Genomic DNA, 15,674 nt, shown 5'->3' on the forward strand with positions numbered 1-15,674 from the left:
AATATCTAGAATAATATGAAGCACTTATGTAGTAAAGATTAATATTTGCATAGAATGTGACATATTATCATTTGATCGTCACAAAAACTCCATGACATGGATGCTATTATTATCTTCATTTTACAGACAAGGAAACTGAGGCTGAGGTTAAATGACTTGCCCACAGCTACCAATTGATTATGGTAATATTCTAATTTGTCTATCTTAACTCCAGATTCAAAACTCTCTTAATTGTGCCTCGTCAGGCTTGGAGTTGATCGAATAGTGTTTGAATCTTTACTCTTTCTTGCACAGTGCCTGGCTATAGAATATGCTTACTGAATCCCTATTGATGGAGTGATTGACGATTTACTAGTAACATTAACATAAGAAAATCATCTCTGGGACCTCAGAACTATAGGTTATTTGTCTTTAAAGTGAAAATTTATAACAACAACAGTACTTGGCTCTCAAAGGTACAAATGTAGAGGCTTTGCAAACTTTAAAGTACCTGAGAAATGTAAGGTACAATCATTACTGCAAGATTCCCAAGAAATTGGAAAACAACAGCACTCCTGGGAAGTCAGAAGGAAAGTAATTAAAAATCATTTTTTTCTCATGGTCTTTCCCCATCCTCTGGGCCCGAAATACCCAGGAGAGTAGGTCCCCATGCAATGTAACTGGCTCATTTGTGCCCACATTTGAAGCACTTGAAGAGATGTCACCCTTAGGACTCTATTGAGCCTACAGCTGATGGGAGCAGGAGAACATGGAGTGAAATTACTTTCCCTTAATCCAATCTCCCATTATTCCTAATGAATTCTGTGTGCCTATGAAAATGTCTTAGGGAAGAAGAAGAGCAGGGTCAGAAAGACAGAAAGGCTGGTTCTGAGGCTGGACTGGAAACTCTCATCTCTAGGAAAGCCACAATGAAAAGGGAATGAGCAGTGGGGTGAGTAGGTAGGCTATCTGACTTTTCAGAGTTACTGACTGACCTTCAGGAAAAGGGAGAGATCACCCTCAGAAATCTTAAGATTTAGAACCTCAGTGACCTTAGAGATCAGTTGGGTCATCCCCTTCATTTCTGGGAAGGAAAGGTCCAGGCTTCCTGAAGTGCTTCACATATATTATCTCATTTGATTTTCATAATAACCCTGGGAGGACCATCACTCTCCCCATTTTACAGATGAGGAAACTGAGACCAAGCAGAGCTTAAATGACATGCCCGGGTTCACACAACTAGTAAGTGTCTGAAGGAGCACTTGAACTCACATTTTCCTAACATTAAATTGAATACTCATTTCACTCTTTCACCTACATGTCTTCAGGAAAACGATACACAAGAAGTTTATCAATCCAATTCGTGTTACTATGTATGTTTTTGAGCCATATGAAAAGACTATTTCCTGATTATTTGTAAAGTTCCTTCCTGCTCTTAATTGGGTCTCCAGTGTATTAATCTATGCAAGAACTAGTGCTCAAGGCTTGAGATACAAAGATAGGAAGCACACTGTCCTGGTGCTCAAGATATTTGTCTTCTATTCTAATGGGGAAGGAGCAGGATATGTCATTAGCAGAGAATAATATGACTAAATAGTGAGTGGCAAGAAGTAAAAGAAACATTTCAAGGGAAGCAGAGAAGAAGAGAGGGAGATAGAGGCAGAGGAATAAAGCAAGAGAGAGCAAACAATAAGAACTGAGGATAAATATGCTTTCAAATAAGGATTTTAGAGGATTATTAGAGGATGTAGGGTGCCTGAGCTAAATCTTGAATAAACCATAAGGATGCTGAAAGAAAAGATAAGTAGGGCATTGAGAAAGAACCAACTGTTCATGGAGGATAGAGAAGGGAGGTTTAATTCAAAAGAACCCTGGCAATCCAGTTTGGCTGGTGTATAGAGTGTGTGAAATGGGATGATGAGAAATGAGTGTTAAAAGGATGGTAGAACCAGGTCCTTAAAAAGCCAATAAGAGAGTCTCAGTGTTTAGATAGATAGATAGATAAGAAAGAAAGAAAGAAAGGAAAGAAAGAAAGGAAAGAAAGGAAAGAAAGGAAAGAAAGGAAAGAAAGGAAAGAAAGGAAAGAAAGGAAAGAAAGGAAAGAAAGGAAAGAAAGGAAAGAAAGGAAAGAAAGGAAAGAAAGGAAAGAAAGGAAAGAAAGGAAAGAAAGGAAAGAAAGGAAAGAAAGGAAAGAAAGGAAAGAAAGGAAAGAAAGGAAAGAAAGGAAAGAAAGGAAAGAAAGGAAAGAAAGGAAAGAAAGGAAAGAAAGGAAAGAAAGGAAAGAAAGGAAAGAAAGGAAAGAAAGAAAGAAAGAAAGAAAGAAAGAAAGAAAGAAAGAAAGAAAGAAAGAAAGAAGAAAGAAAGAAAGAAAGAAAGAAAGAAAGAAAGAAAGAAAGAAAGAAAGAAAGAAAGAAAGAAAGAAAGAAAGAAAGAAAGAAAGAAAGAAAGAAAGAAAGAAAGAAAGAAAGAAAGAAAGAAAGAAAGAAAGATTACATAAATTAGAGAGAGAGAGATCTATGTAAACAGATAGATATAAATAATAAGCAACAATAGGGAGCTATTGGATATTCTGGAGAAGAACAGGAATCTTGTTTTTGGAAACTTTGTGAAAGATGGTTAAATAAGAAAGATGACGGAAAGAGAGAGAATCATAAGGAAGCAATATAATAACCTAGACCCAGCGTAATAAGGGACTAAACTCTCAGGGTAACTAAATGGCTAAAAAAAGACAAGAAGGAGGCAAGAGTTGTTTTATAGGAAGTCTTAATAAGAACTGACAACTTATTAGATGTGCTTGATGAAAGAATGAGAAGAATCATATGATTCAGGATTTGAACCTAGGTGATGGAGGGCATTGAGATGCTACCAAAAGAAAGAGGTAAGTTTGGAGAAAGCACAGGTTTGGTAAGGGGAAGAACCAAAATGAATTCAAACTTTCCCTTTGATAAAGTCACTAACTAATCTCTCTGATCTTTAAGCTAGAGGGGGAGGGAAGAATTGAGGTAGGGGACTGAAATGAAGGAGAAATTAGTTGTAGCAGGGTGACATTCTGGCTAAGAGTATGGTGGCCAGGAGAGGGATGGTCCAATGATGAGAATATAGGGATGAGGTGGCAATGGAAAATCAGCACGTAATGTCAAGCTGATCATTTTTATGGATAAACACTTTAGAAATGTCACTTAGGTATATGTATATGTATATAATTTATGTAATGGGGACCGACAGGTATGTACAGCCACTAGGAGGAAAATGAGCATGGAAAAGAAGCCCAGATCAGACAAGAGTATAGGGAGGAAAGGAGGTGTCCTGGCACATTCAAGTAAGCCCTGCTACTGAGGGAGGCTGAGGTTCATGGATCGCTGTGGCTCAGGAGTTCTGAGCCACAGTGGGGCTAGAGCAAGTTGGGTATCACCAGCAAGGTTAACAGCAATAGAATAAAATCATGATGAGCAGCAGGGCATCAGACTACAGAAGAAGATGTGGATTAGCTCAAATCATAAAAGAAATTACCAGTAACATAGGGAGATTATTAGCCACAGTGCCAACACTCTGTGAAAGACAAGGAAACATTCTCCAAAAGAAAAGGGGGAAACAGCAACTGACATTGGATAGGATGTAAGGAACCCTCTAGTTCTAGTTCCGCCAATGGCTCAGAGGTGAAGGATGGTTAAGCGTGACCACAGACAAACCATAGAAGTTCCCCATGATTTCTGTTTTCTCATTTGTTAACACAAAGAGACTTGGCTACATGAACTCTAATACACCTTTTGCTTCTGGTGTTCTGAAGCTCTTCACTAGTCTCACAGTATTCTAGGTTCAAAGTTCCAGGATTCCTTCACTCGGAGCTAACACTTCCTATTCTGAGCACCCTTCTAGCTCGGACCTTTGGGCTCCTTTGCCAACTCTAAGAACCAATGATTCCTTGGATCTAAATATCCCAACACATGCATCTTTTTCAATCTAGGCAGAGAAAAAAAAAGTTGCTAGGGCATCTGCAGGATGACCAGCACCATTAATACTCATGTTTGTTTTAGAGTTCTTTGAGATATTTTTAAATATCAAACAAGAAGGAGGCATCTAGGTGGCATGGCAAATAAAATGCTGAATCTGGAGTCAAGCCATGGAGTACAAATCTTGTCTCTTACATCTGCGATAAAGTCCTGGGCAAAACACTCTATCTGCTTAATTTTCTGTAAAACAAGAATTTCAATGTCCTAGGTAATTTATTTAAAAATAAATAAATGTAAGGTGCTTTTGCAACTTTGAGTGCTAGATAAATATTATCTATTAATACCATGATTGACAAAGCCCAGCAAGAGAATTTTCTTCAGCACAGAGCCAGGGATTCTAGATACTTATTCCCCCCATTGCTGAGAACAAACATGCCTTCATTCCTTGTGAAATTGTCTTTAGGAACCAGGTTAAAACCCACAAGAAAATCCATGATTCCTAAAGTACCTCACAGAGTGATGACTTTAGAAAACCAACCTCAGAATGTGGGGAAAATATCAGAGCATCCTTACACACAGTTGCTATGTTGGTGGGTTTGGTTGAATTCTTTCCTTCTTTTTCTTTTTCAGTCTTTGTGACATGAGAGGGTTCCTTGGGTTGGGAGTGGGGTGAGATAAATTCAAAAATGAAAATGATGTGAAAAGAAAATATTTCAGTAAATATTTTAAATGCCCTTACACTAAACTAAATTCTATTTCATTCCTAATTTTAGATCACTAAAACGTCTTGGTCATTCTCCATCTTTCATTTGCAGATAATATGAAAGCCATGGCCCAAGGAAATGGCACCAGAGTGACCGAGTTCATCCTACTGGGATTTGCAGTTCGACAAGAAATTCAGTACATCCTCTTCCTGGTGTTTCTGATCATCTACATGACATCTCTAATGGGCAATGTTGGTATGATCCTGCTCATCAAGTGTGATGCTCGCCTTCACACTCCCATGTATTTTTTCCTCCAAAACTTGGCTTTTGTTGACCTCTGTTACACATCCGCTATCACTCCCAAGATGTTGGTCAACTTCCTGGTCTCAGATAAATCCATCTCATTCTCAGGGTGTGTGATACAATTATATGTTTATGGTGTATTTGCCACAGTTGAATGTTACCTTCTGGCTGCCATGGCTGTAGATCGTTATGTGGCCATCTGCAACCCACTCCGTTATCCAATAGTCATGTCCCAGAGAGCCTGCATCCAATTGGCCACTGGATCTTATGTCATGGGCTCCCTAAATGCAACCACACACACAGGCTTTCTCTTCTCACTGTCCTTCTGTAATTCCAACATCATTAATCACTTCTTTTGTGATGTGCCCCCAATCCTGGCCCTCTCCTGTTCTAATATTAATGTCAATGTCATGTTGTTAATTATTTTTGTGGGGTTTAACCTGGTAAGCACATTGCTGATTGTGTTTCTCTCCTACATTTACATCCTGGCTGCCATCTTGAGGATGCCCTCTGCTGCAGGAAGACACAAAGCCTTCTCTACTTGTGCCTCCCACCTGACTGCTGTCACCATTTTCTATGGGACACTCTCTTACATGTATTTACAGCCTTCTTCCAGCGAGTCACAAGAGAATGATAAAGTGGCCTCTGTGTTTTATGGCATTGTGATACCCATGCTGAACCCCCTGATCTATAGTCTGAGAAACAAAGAAGTGAAAGAGGCAGTGAAAATGCTCATGAAAAGTTGTTCATGAGTCAGACCTTTTATTCCAGTTCAGAGAAGCATCCAAACAAAGAGCATCTCTTAAATTTCTTGATACTGGATCAATTCAGAGAGCATCTATCTCATTGCTTCAATATGTAAACAAGATTTTAAACATGGGGGATATAACAAACTAGAGTCAAAATTCATAAACATATGTAGAGCTACCAAAGTCATCCTTTTAATAGCTTTTCAAAGTTATCAACAAAAACTCAACATCTTTACCATGATTATAATGATATCGTGAAAAAAGGTGGTGAAAACCCTGGTAGTGATAGCTTACATTTTTTGTTAAATACTTAAATATAAAAAGTGGAGAAGAGTAGTCAGGGCCTGTAATTTCCTTGACGTAGGGAATTCTATATCTGAAAATACCTTCATTGATTTCCAGTTGTGTAGATTGGCAACACAAAACTCATTTGTGACTTACACTATTAGAGAATAACTTGGGAGAAACTGAGAAGTTGAGCATCTTGCCCATGGTCACTCCATAGTCACGCAGCTAGAATGAGTAAGATGTATAACTTGAATTCAGATCTTCCTGATTCAAAAGTCATATATTAATTTGGATCTAATTAGATCTTCAAAGAAACTCTATGAGATAGATAATTCAATATTGTTTTCCCTCTTTTACATGTGAGGAAATTGAATCTGGAAGAGCTATAGACACCTAGAAAATTAAGTCCAGCAGGGATCTTAGTGACTTTCAAGTGGAATCCTTTCATTTTACAAGAAGTAAATTTAGCACGAAAGATGTCATTTGACCTCCCAGAGTCACCCATCTAGTTACTGGCAGGAATTGATACTAAGATCCAAGGCAAAAGGAAATTAGAAAAATCCCCATGATGTCAAGCCACTGTTAGAAGTTCTAATAATTATAATTTGGTAACCCTTCAAAGGAAAATATTTATATATATATATATATATATATATATATATATATATATATGTGAATGTGTGTGCACATGTGTTTATGTCCCCAAGGTAATATTGTAGAAGCAGAAGCCTGGCCAAGGCATTAAAAAATGAATCCCCATGAGGTCCCAGGAGTTCCCTACCACTTCTATGATAAAATTTAAACCTTTCAGTTAGAAATTTAAAATCCTTCACAATCTATTGCTGCAACCTAGCTTTCCTGCATATTATATATTTGTTTCTTTAAAAACTCTATCATTCAGTCATATTTTCCTTTTTGCTCTTCATCCCATATGACCTTCCATCTTTCCTTGCATGAAAATGTTTCTAATGTAATTCAACTGGAGAGCTCACTTATTCTTGTGATATCTTTGTATTTATGTAGCTTCTTTAAATTCTGTTCTTACATTGCATATAATAAATGGATTTACTCATTATTTATTATTTATAATATTTATAGGGATAACATTTGGAAGGAAGAGACTAAGCTGAAAAGTGTAAGCTAAAAGATACTTTCTTTCTTCAAAAATAGTCAAGGAAGCATCTTTTCTCAAGCTATAACCTTGTGATTTTCTTCCAAGTACAAAGTTACCGATGTCTCCCAACTATTCAGTTAAATCCAGTGGATTTCATATTACTTAAAGAATCAAATGTTAATATGGTTTTAGCATTTAAAGCTCATCACAACCCAGATCATTCCTACTTTTGTTTCACATAACTCACTAATATATTATTCTCCCCATCCCACAATCTGCAGTGATTTTCTGGTTGTGCCATACATCATATACAGCATCTCATCTTCCATTTCTGTGCATTCATGTGGGTTATCCCTCATGTCTTGAATATTCTCTCCCTCTATATTCTATACTTTAAATGTCATTCAAAATCTACCCTCTCCAAAAAAAGTCTTTCCTGAGTTTTCTATCCACCCCATAACTCACATTAATGCTCTCATAGAAATATTTCATGTCTTATACATATATTTGAATGTACACATATTTTTCATATAGAATGCAAACTTCTTGAGAGCAGAGGCTATTTCACCTATATATTTGTATTCCAGATGCCTAGTAAAGTGCTTGGTCTATCTTAAAAGCTTAACAATTATGTTTTGATTAGCTAATTGGTAGAGTACCTTTGCCCAACTTAAATAAAACCATGTATACCGTTAAAGATATTCCAAAATTGTGAATAGAGATATTTTCCCCATTCTATACATACACATATATATACATATTTTATACATATATTATATATATATATTTATTTATTAATATATACATATATAGATTTACATATATATATATTTATATATGTGTATATATTTATATACACATATAAAGAGAGAAAGATAATAACACTGAGTATGTAGCACTTTTTAAGATTTATAAACTATGTTATTTCATTTGATCCTCATAAAAATCTACAAGATAGGTATCATTATTAGTCTCATTTTTGTAGAAAAAATAAACTGAGACTGAAGTTAAATGTCTAGCCCACAGGTAGCAAGTGTCCGAAATTTTCCAACTTGTCTACCAAGTCTCCAGGTTCATAAGTTCTCTCAACTATCCCTCGTCAGACTTACAGTCAAGTGAATGATATGGAAATCTTCTTTTACAGTGTCTGGCACAAACAAAATGCTTATTAAATGCCTGTTATGGGGTTAGTGATTGTTTACTACTTATGTGAGCATAAGTAAATCATCCGAGACTTCAGAACAGAAGATTAACTATCTGTAAAGTAAAAAATGACAATAATAGTACCTTGCTCTCAGGGGTATAGTTATAGGTTTTGCAAACTTTATTGTATCTAAGAAATATAATTTGTAATCATTACTGCAAAATTCCCAAGTAATTGGAAAATAACAGCACTCCTGAGAAGTCAGAAAGTAGCTAATGATAACTTTTTCTGAAGATATTTCCTTATCCTCTTGGCCCAGAAATGCCTAGGAGAGTAGGTCCCCGTGCTATGTGCCTGGCTTATATGTGCCTACATTTGGAGTGCTTGAAGAGATGTCACCTTACAACTTCAGTGAGTTTAGAACTGATGGAAGCAGAAAAACTTGGAATGAGATTACTTTTCCTAAAGTTAATCGCCCATTATTCCCAATAAATTCTGTGTGCTTGGGAAAGCATCTTAGGGAAGAGACAGAGCTTGGAGGACCACGGTCAGAGGCAGAAGGGCTGGTTCCAAGGCTAGACTGAAACTTGTCACCTCTAGCAAAGCCGCAATGAAAAGGGAGTGAGCAGTGGGATGAATAAGTAGGTGACTGACCTTCAGAAAGTAGAGATCAGCCTCAGGGTTCTGAGCTCTTAAGATTTAGAACCTCAGTAACCTTAGAGATCAGCTAGCTCATCCCCTTCATTTCTGGGGAGGAATAATCAAGGATTCCTATAGCACTTTATGACTTATAAAGCATTTCATATATATTATCTCATTTGACCTGCATAACTACCCTGGGAGATAGAAGGCATCATTCTCCCCATTTTACAGATGAAAAAACTGAGACCAAGCAGAAGTTTGCCTAGTTTCACACAGCTAGTAAGTGTCTGAGGCAGAATTTGAATTCAGATGTTCGTAATGATGAATTGAAGATCCAGTTCACTCTACAGCTAAATGTCTATAGGAAAATGATACATAAGAACTTTATCAATCCAATTCATGTTACTATGTATGCATTGAGCCATATGAGAAGGCTATCCTTGATTATCCCTAATGTTCCTTCCTAATTCTCCTCTGTAATAATCTATACAAGGACTGGAGCTCAGGACCTGAGATATAAAGATAGGAAGCTGCTGGAACTCTATCTTCCCAGAAATCAGCAGGAGTCAGGATCACTAAATGTCTTTATTCTAGATCTTTACCGTTGCCTCCAACGCCAGGTCATGAGTGCGAGTGAGCGTGAGTTCCACCACCCAAGTTTCTCTTACTCCTCCCACACAAGTCACTTCCCCCTCTTTGTCTCACCAATCAAGTCAGCACAGAACAGCTGGGGAGGGTCAACCTTCAAACAAGTTAATAGGGAACCGTCCAATTGGCAATTAGTCTCATGTGCTTCATTATCCAAGTGCATTGCTCAGTTCTAGCCCTTTACAGGAAGCACATTGTCCTGGTGCTCAAGATATATGTCTTCTATTCTAATGAGGAAGGAACAAGATATGCTATTTACAAAAATATCATATAGAAGCAGTGAGGAGATAAGGAGACATAGAAAAGAAAGTAAGGGGGAAAGGAAAAAGAAAGAATCAGAGAAACAGCAAGAGAGAGAAAACCATAGTAAAAATTGAGGAGGAAAATATTTTGTTCATTTTCATGTAGATTTCTGAGGATAAATTCCCAGAGGATGCAATTTTCCTCACTAAGGCCTTGAAAGAACAATTAGAAGTCTGACAAATAAGATAATATTTCAGAAAGGAGAAGCTCATTCATATTCTGGGAAGATAGAGAAGGACAGTTACTTTGGACGAGACTTGGGAGTCCAGTTTGGCTTAGATATAAATTGTAAAAAGAATAGTGAGAAATGAGTCTTAGAAGAAGGTAAGAACCAAGTTCTAAGATACTCAGTGAAAGAGTTATCACATTTCATATATTAGCAGGAGCAATAAGAAGCCATTAGATATTCCAGAAAAGGACAGGGACTTTGTTTGCCTGGGGGAGAGTAATTTTGGAAACTTTGTGAAGGATGGTTAAATAAGGAAGACAGAGGAAAGAGAAAGAATCATTGGGAGGCATTATAATCACATAGATACAGGGTGATGAGATCAGAACGGCTGTATTACTAAAAAAGGGCAGAATGGACACAAGAGCAGTTTTATAGGAAGAATTGATAGACAATGGTGACCTATTGAATTGACCAATGAGGAAATGACAAGAATAACACATAACTCAGATTTTGAGCCTGGACATTGAGATGCCACCAAAAGAAACAAGTGACTTGGAAGAAGAGATGGATTTGATAAGAGGCAGAACCAAGATAGATTCAAATTTTCCTTTTCACAAGTCATTAACTAACCTTTCTGATTTTTAACTTAGAGGGGCAAAAAGAGTTGGGGAAAGGGGCAGCAATGAAGAAAGACTATTATAGAAGAATGACATTCTAACCATGGCCAAGAGAAGGGTTGTCCAATGGTTAGACAATAAGAATGAGGTGATAATAAGTCATCAGTTAAAACACAAAGTCATGGTTATTACTTTGGGTGAACACTGTATAAATGTGACTCAGGTATACATGTAGTGGGAGCAGAGAGGGATGTGCATTTACTTGGAAGAAAGGTAGAATGAGGGTGGGCATGGGTATGGGGAGAGAGGAGATTGTGGCATATTACTGAAGGAGATGCAGGTTAATGGATCTCTTGAGTTCAGGAGTTCTGAACCAATTGGGTTTACCCAGTAAGGCTAGCACCAATATAATGAACCATGAGAAGCAGAGGTGAAGGAGGATGGATAGACTAGAACAAATCATAAATGGAATTACCAGTGATATTGAGAGATGAATAACCACTATTCCTCAACACTAGGGAAAGATAAGGAGACTCGTTCTCCGAAAGAAAAAGAAAAAAAAAAAAAGCAACAGGCATTGGACCTGTTCTACCAATGATTCAGAATTAGGGGATATTTTAGTGTGACCTTAGAAAATCATGGAAGCTCCTGTTTTCTCATGTGTTAATACAAAGAGACTTGGCGAGTTGATCACTAATTTCCTTTCACTTCTGACATTCTGAAGCTTCACAGTCTCATATCATTCTTAGTTCAAGGTTCCAGAATTCCTTCACTCAGCTCTAATACTTCCTGTTCTTAGTACCTTCTAACTTTCACCCATGGGCTAATTTAATTTTCCAACTCTAACAACCAGTGATTCCCTGGATATCAATATTCCTATATATTCATCTTTTCCAAACTAGGCAAAGAAAAATGTTGCCAGGGTAGCTCCAGAATATTCAGTAATGCTAATACTAATAGTTTATTTTTAAATCCTCTGAGTTTTTTTAAAATATCAAACAAGAAGGAGACATATAGGTGGTATAGTGAATAGAGTGCTAAATCTGGAGTCAGGTAATCTTGAAACTAAAATTTGTCTCATAGATCTGTAGAGAGACCCTGAGCAAAACATTTGCCCTGTACCTACCTAATTTCTTCTTCCATAACATAGGGATAGTAGTAACATCAATTTCCAGGCCATTATGAGAATTGAATTTAAAAATAAAATGCAAAGTTTAGGTAAATAAAATATAAAAGATAAAAGTTATCTATTAATTTTATGACTTATACAACCCAGCAAGGGCTTCCTCCTTCAGAGCAGCACCAGGGAGACTAAATACTTATTCCTCCCATGCTGTTATTGGAGAGAATAAACAAACCTGGATTCCTTGTGAAACTGTCTTTAAAACCCTGATTTAAAATCACAAGGAAATCCGTGACTCTTAAACTGCCTTATATATGATAACCTTAGAAAACCAACCTCAGAATGTGGAGAAAATATCAGAGCATCCTCATTCAAAATTTCTATGTTGGTTGGTTTTCCTCAAATTTTTTCTTCTTTTTCTTTTTCAGTCTTTGCCAAATGACATGGGTCCTTTGGTGGGATACTGGAGAATAGATAAATTCAGAAATGAAAATGATGTGAAAACAAAATATTGGAATAATTTTCTTAAAAATCCCCCTATTATTAAAATAATTCTAGTTCAATCCTAATATCAGATCACTAAAATCTCTTGGTCCTTCTCTCTGTCTCCTTCATTTGCAGATGATCTAAAAGCCATGATCTAAGGAAATGGCACCGAAGTGACCAAGTTCATTCTACTGGGATTTGCAGTTCGACAAGAACTGCAGTACATCCTGTTCCTGGTGTTTCTGGTCATCTACATGACATCTCTAGTGGGCAATGTTGGTATGATCCTGCTCATCAAGTGTGATGCTCACCTTCACACTCCCATGTATTTTTTCCTCCAAAACTTGGCTTTTGTTGACTTGTGCTACACATCCGTTAACACTTCCAAGATGTTGGTCAACTTCCTGGTCTCAGCTAAATCCATTTCATTCTCAGGGTGTATGATACAATTATATGTTTATGGTGTATTTGCCACAATTGAAAGTTACCTTTTGGCTTCCATGGCTGTAGATTGATATGTGGCCATCTGCAACCCTCTCTGTTACCCAGTAGTCATGTCCCAGAGAGCTTGTATCCAGTTGGTCACTGGATCTATTTTATAAGATCCTTGAATGCCACCACACACATGGGCTCCTTTCTCTGTCTTTCTGCAATTCTAACAAAATCAATCATTTCTTTTGTGATTTGCCCCCAATGCTGAGTCTTTCCTGTTCTAATATTGATGTCAATGTCATGTTGGTCCTGGTTTTTGTGGGCTTTAATCTGGTAAGCACATTGCTAGTTGTGTTCTTCTCCTAGATTTACATCCTGGCTGCCATCTTGAGGATGCCCTCTGCTACAGGGAGGAACAAAGATTTCTCTACCTGTGCCTCCCATCTGACTGCTGTCACCATCTTCTATGGGACACTCTCTTATATGTATTTGCAGCCTTCTTCTAGTGAGTCACAAGAGAATGATAAAGTGGCCTCTGTGTTTTATGGCATCGTCATCCCCATGCTCAATCCCCTGATCTACAGTCTGAGAAACAAGGAGGAGAAAGAAGCAGTGAAAATGCTCATGAAAAGTTATTTGTGATTGGCTCTTTTCAAAAGGGAGGTGATTCAGACCAATTCCAATAAACTTGGGATGTAAAGAACCATCTACAGCCAGAGAAGAGACTATGGAAACTGAATATGGATCACAAAATAGTATTTTCACTTTTTTGATGTTGTTTGCTTGTTTGTTTTTCTTTTTCATTTTTTTTCTTTTTGATTTTATTTTTCTTGTGCAGCATGATAAATGTGGAATCATGTTTAGAAGAATTGCATTGTTTAATCTACATTCTAGATTGAATTACTTTCTGTAAAGAGGAGAGGCAAACAAAGGGGAGAGAGAAAAACTTGGTTTTTGCAAGGGTAAATGTTGAAAATTATCTTTGTGTATTTTGTGTATTTTGAAAAATAAAAAGCTACTATTATTTTTTAAAAAGAAAATAAAAGAAAACCTATGTACCAAAAAAAAGTTGTTCATGAGTCAGGGCTTGTTTTCCAATTTAGAGAAGCAGCCAAAGACCATCTCATTTCTTTTCTTGAATAGCTTGATACTGGATCAATTCAAAAAGCAGGCCAGGGGCAGCTAGGTGGCGCAGTGGATAGAGCACCAGCCTTGAATTCAGGAGGACCAGAGTTCAAATCTGATCTCAGACACTTAACACTTCCTAGCTGTGTGACTTAACCCCAGCCTCAGAAAAAAGAAAAAAAAAAAAAGAACAAAAAGCAGGCCAACTAATTGTTTCAATATGTAAATAAGAAAGTAACTATAGAGGATGTGACAAAATAGGGTTAAATTTTGGAAGCACATGTAGAACTGCTAAAAATCCTTCTCTTAATAGCCTTTAAAAGTTATTAACAGAAACTCAACATCTTTAACATGATTGTAATAATATTACAAATGATAGCATTAGAGATGGCATTGGTGGTAATAGCTTATATATTTTATTAAATACTTCCATATAGAAAGTGGAAAAGACTAGCCAGGTCATTTCCTTGATTTATGGAATTCTACACCTGAAAATTCCTCCATTGGGTTCCAATTGTGAAGATTGGCAAGCCGAAATTCAGTTGTGACTTCAGTGTTAGAAAATGACTTGGAAGGCACTGAAAGGTTGAGAGTCTTACCCATGGTCACACAGCTAAAATGAATGAGATGTATGACTTGAATTCAGGTCTTCCTGATTTTAAGGCCATATGTTACTTCGGATTAAATTAAATCTTCAGAGTAACCCTCCAAGGTAAGTAACACAATATTGTTTTCCCTATTTTACAGATAAGGAAATTGAGTCTGAAAAAAGTTATGACTCATAGAAAATTAAGTCTGGCAGGGATATTAGTGATTTTCAAGTGCAATCCATTTTACAGAGAAATAAATTTAGGTCTAATGATATCCTATAACCTTTCCAAATTCATACATCTAGTTAGTAGCAGTAGAGAGCTTGACAACCAAGATCGAAGGCAAAAAAAAAAAAAAAAAAAAAAAAACTAGAAAAATTCCCATGACGACAAGCCATTGCCAGAATTTCTAGTTATTCTAAATTGGTAGCCCTTCAAACAAACATATATGTGAATTGTGTGCATGTATTTATGTATATTTAGCGCCTCCAAGGTAATATTCTAGAAACAGAGGCCTGACCATGACATTCACCTCCTCTATGAACTCCAAGGGTCCCTATTATCTCTACGATAAAATTTAAACCTTTTTATTTGGCATCTAAAACCCTTAACAACCTGCTGCAAACTTGATTCAGCCAGATTTTCCTTTTTTTCTTTTCATCATGTAAGATTTCCCATCTCTTCTTGGACGAACTAGTAATTTATATGAGTCAATTGAAAAACACTTATTCTTGAAATATTTTTGAATTTACATTGCTTTATACTATTATTATATGATTTAGACTATACTATATATGTCTATGCTACTTTAAATTCTGTTTTCTATGTTTGAATTTACATTGCTTTATACTATTATTCTACTATTTAGACTATACTGTATATGTCTATGCTACTTTAAATTCTGTTTTCTGTTTGAATTTACATTGCTTTATACTATTATTCTGCTATTTATACTATACTATATATGTCTACTCTACTTTAAATTCTGTTTTCTATGTTGCATATAATAAATGGATTTATTTATTATTCATTATTTGTAATGTTCATATGTATGATCCATTTTTTGTGTGAAGAGACTAAGCTGAAAAGTGTAAGTTAAGGCTACTTTCTTTATTTAAGAGTAGTCAAGAGGGGCAGTGAGAAGAGTAGAGCGCCAGCCCTGAAAGGGATCCAGTAGGACCTGACATCAAATTCCATCTCAGACAATTAATGGTTAGTAGCCGTGTGATCCTTGACAAATCACTTAATCCCAAATGCTTTAATCTTAGAACTCATTTCTATACAGTCATCCCTCTCCATATTCCTCTT

General features: G+C 36.6%; 1 protein-coding gene, 1 long non-coding RNA gene and 1 pseudogene across 2 annotated transcripts in view; 2 read left to right on the forward strand and 1 right to left on the reverse strand.

The window, feature by feature from the left end:
• The window catches only part of LOC141547726 (uncharacterized), a 100,409-nt gene that overhangs the window by 37,304 nt on the left and 47,431 nt on the right, over nucleotides 1–15,674 (reverse strand). The gene's annotated exons all lie outside the window — the stretch shown is intronic.
• Nucleotides 4,759–5,688, forward strand: LOC141546935 (putative olfactory receptor 5AK3). Its single transcript, XM_074275129.1, has one exon. The coding sequence runs from the start codon at nucleotides 4,759–4,761 to the stop codon at nucleotides 5,686–5,688; it is 930 nt and encodes a 309-aa protein (XP_074131230.1).
• Nucleotides 12,369–13,293, forward strand: LOC141547164 (putative olfactory receptor 5AK3; annotated as a pseudogene).

The sequence above is a fragment of the Sminthopsis crassicaudata genome, chromosome 6 (assembly GCF_048593235.1).
Source record: "Sminthopsis crassicaudata isolate SCR6 chromosome 6, ASM4859323v1, whole genome shotgun sequence".
In the NCBI taxonomy this organism is placed as follows: domain Eukaryota; kingdom Metazoa; phylum Chordata; class Mammalia; order Dasyuromorphia; family Dasyuridae; genus Sminthopsis; species Sminthopsis crassicaudata.

Bases quoted from the DNA above. Each gene is read 5' to 3' on its own strand.
- LOC141546935 (XM_074275129.1), top strand. From the start codon at position 4,759: ATGGCCCAAGGAAATGGCACCAGAGTGACCGAGTTCATCCTACTGGGA.